We start from the raw sequence: 12,264 nt of genomic DNA, 5'->3' as shown, positions 1-12,264 counted from the left end.
ATAAAATAAAATACAAAAAAAAAAAACACGGAAATGTACCTAACAACAATAGTATTTACTCTTTAACCCACAACAAAAATAAAAACACACAAAAGGGATTACAGATTCGTTAGATTCCATTTCCCCTATTTTAGTATTATTTCATATTATATTAACAACAAGTGCGGATTCATATTCAAATCCATTTTTATAAGCCACAAAACAGCTGTGTGCCAAACACGACACATAACAAATTTCTGGTGTTGCACTTTTAATCTATGAATATATTTTATTTTGTATATTCCAGCACTTCATTTGGCATCCGTTAGATACAAAATAGTAGACAAGACAGAAAAAAAAATAGAAAAAAAAACCAGTAAAAGAGAGAAAGATTGATGTTTGCATTTCGAAACCGTGTGCGGGTTTACCTACCGCCAGCTTTTCAATCTTCATCATGCCATCACCATCGCATCCATGGCCACAAGCCCCATCGCTTCGAGGAGAATCACATTCGATTCATTACTTTAGTTTTGAACTCCGATTCAAACAGAAGTACTGGTGTCTCGCGTTCCACAGAGGCATAAGAAAAATTTTCGTTTTAATTGTCGCGTGGCTTTCGCGGTATAAATACGGAAAACTCCCTACACGTGCATTCAGTCGACTATTGAATTTCATTAGTGCGCTCGCCTTCCAAAACGGAAACGTATTTTAACTAAACCAAAATTAGATACAAAAATTACCACCAAAAGATACATTTCGTGCTGCATAGCAATGTCATCGATCAGTGATCGTTCATTGACGGCTTTTGTGCTTCTTCTGATTTCCACTGCGACCCAATGCAGACCACAACAGCAGCAGGCTTATTTACCACCTTCTTCTGGTCAACAACAACAGCAGTTGCAATCTCAGAGCAGCAATAATAATCCTCAAACATTCTATGTCCCACCAGCGGGACAACAACAACAACAACAACAGCTTCCATTCTTAACATCACCTTCAAACCAACAACAACAACAACAACAACAGCAAATTACCCAACCACCAATTCAACTGCATATCCCAATACCCAACGATGGCGTCGAAGAGAAGAAAATCTACGTGCAACTTCCGCCACAACAACAGCAATATCCCCAACAACCCCAATACCGTTATCCTCCGAGGAAACATTATAAAATCATTTTGGTCCGAAGCCCATCGCCGCCAACACCTCCACCGGCACCAGTGCTGCCCGAAATCGAGGAACAAACTTTGGTGTATGTTTTGGTGAAGAAACCGGATACACCCAGCGTCGCTGAGCTGCAACAGCAACAACAGCAATCCTTTAAACTAAACAAACCGGAAGTGTATTTCATTAAGTACAAAGCTAATGAGCAGAGGGCTGAAGATGGTTCATTGGGCAATAGTGGTAATGGTGGTGTTGCCAATTCACCGGAGTTGTTGGAAAAATCCATTCAACAGCAACTGAATAGTAATAATTTAGAAGGTGCCACTGGCAGTAATAGCGGCGGTGGTGGTGGTTATTCATACGATGGAAATAGGAAACGTGAGGCTAAGAATCTTAACCAGAACGATGAAGATGAGGAGGCGAATAAAGTTATGAAGGATGAGAATTAGAAATAAGAGATAGAATTTAGTAGATACATTTATAAGGAAAAAAAAATAGATAAACATCGATTTGGTGTGCGGTTCTAGTCAAGTTCGTTTCGCGCCAATCTTCTTCATTTTCTTCGACAAAACGAATGTTTTTTTGGATGATATACAGTTTTGACGTTGAGATGACTCCCAAAGAGGGATATAGAAAGAATGACGTGAATTTTTGAACTTTTTGGTTCATTTCGAAATTTTGGCATCTCAACTTTATATTGTTTGTTTATTTTTTTATTAGCTGTAAGAAAGTGAGATATATTTTTGTATCTTTTTCTTTTAATTTTTTATTGTTGAAAATAAATATTATTTAACATTTGTTGGTTTTTTTTTCTTAATTTTTTTTATACCTACATGAAAAAAAGAAGTAAACAAAAATTGTTGAATATTTTTTTTTTTTTTGATTTTCGTGAATTCAGGTGGATTTGTGTATTAAATTAACATAAATTAATAGGAAATCATTTCACTTTTTACTTCGAAAAGCCAGCATCGACTAATTAAATGCTAATTTTATATTTTTTTTTTTTCTTACAATTTTGTAGAAGAAGAGGGGATAGGTTTAGTTAGATTGTGTAATGAAATGATTTCTTTCACATGGCAGTTGTTGTTTATTTTAATTTTTTTTTTATTTTGACATTGTCTTTTCTATGTAATCGTAATATTGACTTTTATTTTTGTGAATTTGATTTTATGAAAGCAAATTTTTTGGAATTTTTTTTCTACTTTGTCGTGATTTTTGTGGACCATTTCATCTTTGAGCTATATTATTCAAATTTTGGTTTGTTTTTTTACTTTGGCTGCGTTGTGTTGTGAATTGATGATTATGATGATGTAATTTATTCATGTTTTTTTTTTTGCTTTTTCTAACTGTTACGTTTATGATGGTATAGGTTAGGTATTATTATAATTTATTTATTTTTTGTTTTATTTCCACCGATTGCATAAAAGGATTTTAAATAAGTTATTTCTACTTTAAAGAAATTGATTAAAAGGTGTTTTGTTTAGTTCTCAGTAAGGTAATTCATAAAGTTTAATTAGACAGCTGTTTAAAATGACAGCTAGAATATTTTGAAAAAAAAATGCAGTATCCAGTCGTGGGAATAAAATGGTTTGGAATATTTAATTACTTTGAGGGAATATTTGAGGAACGAAACTAACCGATCAGAAAATTGAGGGCTTAAACACAGAGAAAAGAGACTTGCTTAAAATAATGTAGGTAATTGGTATTAAAATAAACAGATATCTAAATGGATTTTTGCTAAGAAGACTTCCGACTTGAAATAAATGGAGTATTTTTGTTCGTACTTGCTTTTGCACTTTTATGTAAGTTAACTTGTAAATTTTAAGAGCTGCCTCTGTATAAATTTTAAAGAAAATTTGTTGATGTTGGGGAAGAGCTGACACTCAGAGCAAAATTTTTTGGTTTTGATTAAGACCTCAATTTTTTTTTCGACACGAAATTATTTAAGGTGTTATAATTCAATTTTTTAAATGGATTTGTTTCAGTGAAGTTTTTGAAAGACTAATTTTCAAACTTAAGCTAATAGACCAATTATTTCAAACCCGTTTTCAGAGGCCAAAAGTTGAAAAAAAAAACATTTTTCAGAAAATGAATGATAATGGTAACTATAGATTTTATTGAGAAAAATGTCAAAATCTATCTATTTTCATAATTTATTTTTATCTTTTACTAAAAGTGTTGGATTTTATAAATTTTGCTTTTGCTGCTCAAAGCCGACATCACAGAAAGATTTAAAAAACGCCATATTTTGCTATTTAATTTTTTTTGAGAAAAGCTTAAAAAGCATTTGTATTGTGATTGGTTTCAGTATTATCTAAAGGTATACCTAAATCGTTGCAGCAGTTTTGGACGAAATTGCAATAACTCGAACATTTTACAATTTCTGGGCCACAAACACACAAATAAGAAAACAAAAAAAAAAAAATCATGTGTGCAATTCACACGTGGTTGAAGTGAAACCTGAAAAATCATTTTAAAAAAATCGAAAAAGTATAACTTTTTTTTATTCCATCACTTTTTTTATATGACAACCTACAATAAATTTTATCCCATCTGAAAGCTTATTGTTTCAGCTCAAAATATTTACATCGACCATGTCTATACAACATCTACAAAAAGAGCTAGAATTTTGTTAACCCAATTAGTTTTCATAAAAAAAGCAAAACAATCAATCTCTTTTCTCTTCTAACGCCATTAAATCCATTTTTTAAAAGACAATCTATAATAAATTTTATATCATTATTATTTCACCTTTTATATGACGCTTCAATCATATTTCTACCATGCCTACAAAAATGGTAAGAATTTTTTAAAGCCAACCATGTCGAAATTTCAAATTTAGATTACGGTACTTCCTCCACTGCGTTTTTCAATTAAAGATTATCACAACAAAAACATTACTGTTAAAAAAAGAGCCAAGTTCTCCTATGTTGAAATTATGCTGCCACAAAAAGTACTGAGATGTAAAAGTGTACCAAGTTCTAAAGTTTGGGTTCAAATTCGTATCAATAAAATTTTGATTGTTCTCTTGACAATTTTTCTTAATTATCGATTTTTAAAGTTATTTCAAAAATTGCCAAGTAAACAATCAAAATTTTATTGATACGAATTTGAACCCAAACTTTAGAACTTGGTACACTTTTACATCTCAGTACTTTTTGTGGCAGCATAATTTCAACATAGGAGAACTTGGCTCTTTTTTTAACAGTAATGTTTTTGTTGTGATTTCACTACTTTTTGCAAGGTATGGCTGTAGAATATAAAATCTCTATATTTGATGAAAATTCAGTGAAAATGGGTGGTTGCCGCGCCCCCTGCCTGAAATTCTCAAACTTTAAATTTTTTCCTTTGTGTAAACTACCAGCTCCACCATTCTACCAAATTTCAAGATTCTACGACAATCAGAAGTGCTCTATAATAATTTATGAAAATTCAGCGGAAATGGGCGGTTGCCACGCCCCCTGGCTGAAATTCTCAAATTTTAAATTTATTCCTTTGTATAAACTATTAGCTCTACTATTCTACCAAATTTCAAGATTCTACGACAATCAGAAGTGCTTTATAATAATTTATGAAAATTCAGCGGAAATGGGCGGTTGCCACGCCCCCTGGCTGAAATTCTCAAATTTTAAATTTTTTCCTTTGTATAAACTACCAGCTCTACCATTCTACCAAATTTCAAGATTCTACGACAATCAGAAGTGCTCTATAATAATTTATGAAAATTCAGCGGGAATGCCGGTTGCCACGCCCCCTGGCTGAAATACTCAAATTTAAAATTTTTTCCTTTGTAAAAACTACCAGCTCTACCATTCTACCAAATTTCAAGATTCTACGACAATCAGAAGTGCTCTATAATAATTTATGAAAATTCAGCGGAAATGGGCGGTTGCCACGCCCCCTGGCTGAAATTCTCAAGTTTTAAATTTTTTCCTTTGTATTAACTACCAGCTCTACTATTCTACCAAATTTCAAGATTCTACGACATTCAGAAGTGCTCTATAATAATTTATGAAAATTCAGCGGAAATGGACGGTTGCCACGCCCCCTGGCTGAAATTCTCAAGTTTTAAATTTTTTCCTTTGTATTAACTACCAGCTCTACTATTCTACCAAATTTCAAGATTCTACGATAATCAGAAGTGCTCTATAATATATGATGAAAATTCAGCGGAAATGGGCGGATGCCACGCCCCCTGAATTGAAAATCTCAAATTTTCGATTTTTTCCTTTGTATACACCACAAGTCCTATCACCGTGTAAAATTTCAAGTTTCTACGATATCGGGAAGTTCTCCATAATTTTGATGATCTGTCAGTGAGTCAGTGAGTCAGTGAGTCAGTTACGGTTTTTGCGATTTTTGAAGCCCTATATCTCAGAAACTACTCATCGTAGGAGGCTGAAATTTTGTGAGGAGTTTGGTTTTTACGAGCTCAACAAATGTAGTGAGTTTGAAATTTCTAGCATCTTTGGTGTGGAAGTTAGAGGGGGGTCGAAAATGGCCTGAGTTGTTTTCTGTAAATCAGGGTGTAGTGCCAAAGTTGCTAGAGAACTTGGCTGGGCACTACCGTGCCCCTTGATATAACTTGTAGAGCAACTATGTGTGATATATCAAATGAATATCAAAAGATATAACGTGTTGAGAAAAAGAACATCTTTTCACCGTAATCTCAGAATTTTGAATATGAAATTAATTGAAATTTTCCACAGTCATAATTTATTTTATTACCTATCTACTGTATAAATTTCATTTATCAATCTATTAAAACAAAAAAGTTATGATCAATTGATTTTTCGTGTCGCTTTTTCGTTTCATCTTGTTTCAAATCACTACGATACTAAAGAAGTTTTCACTTCAAAAAGACTTTCAGAATTTCATAAAAATCATTTGTATTAAATTTGAAGAAAATTCTTTTACTCTTTTAGGCAGACGATATGACAAAACCCACTTTCTTGGATTAATTTTATAAGAATCGGTTGAAAATTGGCTGAGAAAAAATTTTTAAACGATTTCAACGGATACAAAATTATGATGTATAGAAATATTTACTTACTATTAAAAAATTGTGTCATCAACTTTTTTGACTTTTTTTAATATCATGATTTAAACAAACTACTTGATACATAAAACGTACATTTTACTCGATTTTTGTTCAAAATGAAAAAAAAAAGTTCTTACATTTTTCTCAATATGTTTGAGGTTAACTTAAAAAAAAATAAAATAGATCTTTTCATTATATAGAATTTTCAATTAATTCTTTTCGATAAGAGTGATGCTTGGCAGAAATCGGTAAAAAAATCATTGTTCCATAGTCGCCTCCACTTTTTTGCCTCCCCCAGCTCACTTTCGACCATCTGCTGCTAAAACAATAAATATACTGAAGAAGCAAGAAACTTTAACGAAACGTTTTGAAAAATAATTGGGAAAAATAACGAGATATTAGGAAAGAATTGGTGAAATTGGTCAAATATGTAATATACATTGATTTTTTTTCACTTAAATTTCCCATTAATCATAAATATTCTTAATCCATACATACTTTTTTTTAAACCAAAAATAAATTAATGTAAAGTTTTGATTTTGAAGTTACATTCAAGATTTTGTTGAAAAAAACATAATTGAACTTGAAGTCTAAACAATTTTTAAACGAATACATGAAGTTGAGCTACATGTGCTATGCAATTTTATTTTATATAAATAGTTTCAAAAAAGAACTTTAAAAATCCTCTATCTTTTGAGATTTTACAAAACATAACTCAGTTAACTATAAATTCGTGGATTAAAATATCAACTCTTTAGCGAAGAAAACCAATTCCTGAGGAATAAAAAACATCTTAAAACATTTTAAAATTTTTCAGTAATCTAGGTTTATTATTTTTAATTCGAATCTAAGCATCTTTAACAGAATTCTTATTTTCAAATTGTTAACTGCAAAAGTTTTATTTATCCTTGAAATATGCAACACAAAATTAGCGCCTGGTATCACATTACATATACAATATTATAATGAATACCAACCATTTGAAAACTTTGACTTTCACTCCTTCACATTTCTTAAATGAAAATCTTTCCTAGTTTTATAATTAAAATGCAATAACCGTAAATCATGCACAACAAACAAAAAACAAAGTTTATATTTTTCGTTTTAAAAATTACAGACTTCCCACATAATTTATCCTAAAGAAAAGAAAAAACTGTAAAAAATAATATCCACAAAATGATTTATAACTGTAAATAAATTTCAGTTTTATTAGTTTGCCAGATTTTTTGAGTTGAGTGCATATAATTTGGACGCCCATCCGTAAACCAACAATAATATTCAATTTTTTTTCTCTTACAACTTAATACAGGGTAGTCGTTTTAGATTTGTAAAAGGAAATGGTGAACTTTCGTACCTCTTCATTATGCTGCTTAATTTATTGGATTTTTATTAATGTTAAAAGTCCATACACTCTTCATTACTTTATTTTAAAAAATAAAATAAAAAAGGTTCACTGTGGCGTATACGTACTTTTTTATACAATTTTCCATACATCTGCTCTCCTACCCATAATTTATTACCTAGATTTAATTCAATTTAAGGAGCACAAATTTGTTAATATCTATCTTGTTAAATATACCGTTAGTTAAAATTTAATACTATGCAGAGTCTGCAGATTCGTTAAAATTTCGAAGTAAAAATATTTTGAAATTTTGATTTCTTCACGATAAAATCAAATCTCAAAAGCACTTACCTAAAACATCAAAAGTATCAAAAAAAAAAAAAAAACCACCATATTTCGTATACAGTAGTAGAATATTCAGTAAGTGGAGGTTCTTAATTATTTACAAATACAAACAAACTGTTTAAGCTAATTACGACGTAATGTTTTTACAGGCCCTCTAAATGCTGTAAATTATATTCAATTTGCAATGCAATACCGCTGCTGTTGCTGTTTGCAGAGAGTAGGAATTTTTAATTCTTTTTGTGCGAGGAGCAGAAAACGAAGAAGAAGGTAATAGATAGAAGAGGGAGTAAAATTTAAATATACATAAATACATACAGTAGCCTGTCTTTCCCAGGAAATGATTTGCAAGGGGATTTATTGCATTCACCAAGGAATACTTCAAAAGCTATTTTAAGGAAAGGCGCAAAGTAAAGTTAATTAGTTCCGTTTAATAGCACACAGCACAGCGCTTTTTAGCTTAAATTTTACACTGTGAACAGAAAAGAAAAAAAAAGGCAAAAATAATACAAAAAAAGAAAAAGAAAAATCTTAATGAAATAATATCCTGACGTTGTTAATAGAAACGTTTTAATATGAGAGAACTTTGTATAGTAAAGCATTCTCATCAAAAATTTAACTTAAAATATTAATAATGAAGAGATGAAAATACAACGACGATCTGAAGTTTTTTTTTTTATTGTATATTTTTTCACTTTTCTTTTTATTTTTTTCTTCTTTCATACAATAGTCCAACAGGATACACAAAGAAATGAATTGACGATAAAAGATTTTTTTTTTTCGTTTTTACGAAAACAAGATATTAGTGTTATTTGTCTTTTATGCTAAAAAAAAATGTCCTTTATGAGATAATATAACAAGTCAAATTATTTGGATTGAAGAAAATTGATGTAATTTACAAGGAAATTTATTGTATTTTTGTTTTCGTCAAATGGAAACATTGGAGCTAGTAATTTATTTATGAAAAGAAGAAGCTTAATAGGAACTGTAAAAAAAAAAAAAAAAAAAAAAACAATGGAAAAATTTAGTTTGTTTCTAAGAAATTCATCCAAACAGTCTCAAAAATTGTCTTAAGTGAAGGGTGTTTTTTTTTTTTTTAAGAAGAGATGAAATTCAAAATTGCCACTGAAAAAAATTATGACAAAATTGATAGGTACCCCAGTGAAAATTGTTAAAAATATTTCGTTCATCACAGGCACCAAGGTTGTAAGAATTCTATAAAAATATTTTTTTTGCATGTGAAAGGGTGTTTTTCTTTTAAACATAGAAAAAATGTAGGTCTACTGCAAGGACTAAGTCATTTTTGAGAATGAAAGCAACAATCTTAAGGGTATAAGAATATATTCTTATATTCTAATAATAATATATTATATTCCATGATATATCATGGCTATTTTTTTATTGGAAAAAAAAATCAATGGGTAAAAACTTTGCATTTGGGACAAAAAGCAGGAATGAAGAAACTTCATTAAATCATTTTGAGTGAAATAGTGGAGTAACTAAAGCTCAAAAATTGGCAATATTAGGGAACCCGGCCGAACAGCTTAGATTTTGATGATCTTTTTTTTTAAACGTCGGTAATTAAAAATACTTTAAAGTCTATTGCCGGTGTTGCCGTTTTGATTTTTTAAATTTAATTGAAGATTTTTGTGAACAAAAAAATTTTTTTTTCAAAAATTTTTCTTAAATTTCATAAATTTAATAAAGCCAAAAGATTGTCTAGGCAATTCAAGGAAAAAAAATATATGGGAGTGAGAGACAATCTTCCATCGTTCAAGCGATAGATGCACTTTTCTTATTAATTGACTTCAAACACAAAAAAAAATATTTGAACACAACGGCAACACCTACAATATTCAAATAAACATTTTTAAAAAGCTAGAAGCCTAGTCATATTTGTAAAATTAAAATTAAGTTAATTGAATTAAGGGCTTTTGAAAGAATGGTAACTGAAGTCAGATTTTTGAAAAAAAAAAAAATTTTTTGAAAAAATTTTAACATGTCGTTTTTTAAACTTGTTCGTAACATAAAATGCATTTATTTTCAATTTTTTTTGGCCACATTTATTATGATTTGAAATTAACAAAGATAATGTCAATATGTATTACGATTTATGAAAAATATTAAAAAGTATTTCATTTTCGAAGAACTTTTTTTAATAAAAGTTTTGAAAAAAAATTTAACTTATTTTTTTTTTAATGTTCAACATTAACACAAAAAAATTACTTTTTATTCATTTAATAACTCTTACTGTTGAAAGTTAAAAGCAAAAATTTAAAGTTCTTATTTACCAAAATCTTTGAGAAAATTAATTATTTTTTCAGTTTTATTTATTAAAAAAAAACCCATTGAAATTGAAGTAATTTTTAATTTTTTTTTCAAAAGTGTGATATATATTACCTTTTCTTCTTCGGATAGTATTTACATTTTTTTAGAAAAAGTTTGGAAAAAAGTCATTTTAAATTTTTTTATTAACATTTTTTTTTTTTTTAATTCTGAGTTTGAGGACCATTTTTTCAAAAACTCTTAATTAAATTTAGTAGAATGTTAGAAAATTGCATTTATCGCTTAAACGATGGAAGATTGTCCCTTACTGCTTTTTATATATTTTCCTTAAATTCCCTAGAGAATCTTTTGCCATCATTTGTTTTATGAAATTTAAGCAAAAAAAAAAAATGGTTTTGTTGAAAAAAAATTTAATTTTAATTTTAAAAAACAATACGGCAACATCGACAATTTTTAATCTATAGACTTTAAAGTATTTTTAATTACCTACGTTTGATAAAAAAATCGTTAAAATCAGAGCTGTTCGGCCGGGTTCCCTAATAATTTGCTTTAGTTACTCTACTAAAAGAATGATTTTTTTCGCGGAGGAAGTAAATCCTGTAGGTAATAATATAAGTCCAATGCCATATACATTAGGGCGTTCGTTACTTTTGAATCAAGTTCCTAAGTGGAAAAACTGTTTCTAAGTAATAAAAAAAAAATCCTCTAATTTTTTCAGATTTTTATTTTGAAACTACATAGATGGCGCCCCAAGAGGGTTAAAGTTTTTTCACATTTGAAATAGCTATGTGTTGACTTATGAGGCCATATTTTTTAGATATAGCCAGTTTTTGTTCCAAAGCAAACAAAAATTGAAAAATTGAACACAAAAAAGAATACAAATATGGTATATGGATATGACAGATTCAAATTTTAATTTAAATAATTGACAGTTTTTGTTTCATATTTCATAAATATCCCAGAGATATTTTTCAAACTTGAAGTTGACCAACTTTAGATCTTCAACTGGAGAGTTGAGAAAATAATTAGTGAATAAAAAGAAATTACAACTTGCGTTTCAACTCTCGAGTTAAAGTCAACTCTCAAATTGGCTAACTCGAGAGTTTGCTTCAAGTTGAGCAATAGTGAAAAAGTATTTTTGAAAAACTGATCACCAATCTCAAAATTCCGAAAACTTATTTGCACAAAACGAAATTGTTTTAGTGATCGTAATTTAAAAACTAAGAAAGATTTTCAAAATAAATATGTATATGAATTTTCGAGTTCTTGTAAAATATTTTGAATTATGAATTTTCAGAAAATTTTATTTCTACGTAATGGAATCCTAATTTTTTTATAATTTTTAATATACAAAAAATTATTTTTTTTCTAAAACGGCTCTTGCAATTCTTGAAAAAAAAAAAAAATAAATAAATAATTTTTTCTTCTACAAGAATTCTATTGAAATATTCATTTGTAAACTAAAATGGTGTTTTCGTTATCTTAAAAACAACTTTTAATATGTTTTTAACTTTTTTTTTTAAATTAATGATAAAATAAAACTAAAATTATTATTTTATGTTTCTATGAATTAAAAAAAAAAAATTAAAGCACCTTGCTTCAAATAATTTTCCCAATTATTTTGAGTCGAAAATGAAAATTTTAAAATCAAACTGAATCATTGAATAAATGTTTTATGAATTTGAAACAAAAAGAAACTTGCTAAGAAAATTTGGAATGTAAATAAATTTCTTATTAGCACATTATTGTTAATTTTGTTGCAGATTGGACTCTTCAGTTTTGTTCTACAAACTTGTTGGAATAATGTTACAACGTACATTGTACATATTTCCTTTTTAAATAAAAAAATACAATTTTTTTTTTTTTTAATTTTAGTTATTAAATTATATAATTTCGTTTTATTCTCGCAATAAATAGATTAAAATGAGGTATCATTAAATAAAATATATATAAAAAATGATGACTATATAGATAATGCTCGTGAAAAAAATTAAAAATAAAAAAAATTAAATTCCTTAAGTCTATCGGAAAATATACAAATAATATATCGGTTATAATCACATCACAGATGCACGCAACAAAAACAATCAAAATCATTTAAGTACATTT

At 28.6% G+C, this 12,264-nt stretch overlaps 1 protein-coding gene across 1 annotated transcript; it reads left to right on the top strand.

Annotated features, from left to right (window-relative positions):
- Positions 1 to 750: 750 nt before the first annotated feature.
- Positions 751 to 1,593, top strand: LOC129915001 (putative mediator of RNA polymerase II transcription subunit 12). The gene has a single exon (XM_055994455.1). The coding sequence runs from the start codon at positions 751 to 753 to the stop codon at positions 1,591 to 1,593; it is 843 nt and encodes a 280-aa protein (XP_055850430.1).
- The last annotated feature ends 10,671 nt before the right edge of the window (positions 1,594 to 12,264 follow it).

This window comes from Episyrphus balteatus, chromosome 3 (assembly GCF_945859705.1).
Source record: "Episyrphus balteatus chromosome 3, idEpiBalt1.1, whole genome shotgun sequence".
NCBI classification, from domain to species: Eukaryota; Metazoa; Arthropoda; class Insecta; order Diptera; family Syrphidae; genus Episyrphus; species Episyrphus balteatus.
Note: the sequence above shows the minus strand (reverse complement) of the source record. Positions and strands in the feature narration are given on the sequence as shown.

Excerpts from the sequence above, each read along its gene's own strand:
- LOC129915001 (XM_055994455.1), top strand. The coding sequence starts at position 751 with ATGTCATCGATCAGTGATCGTTCATTGACGGCTTTTGTGCTTCTTCTG.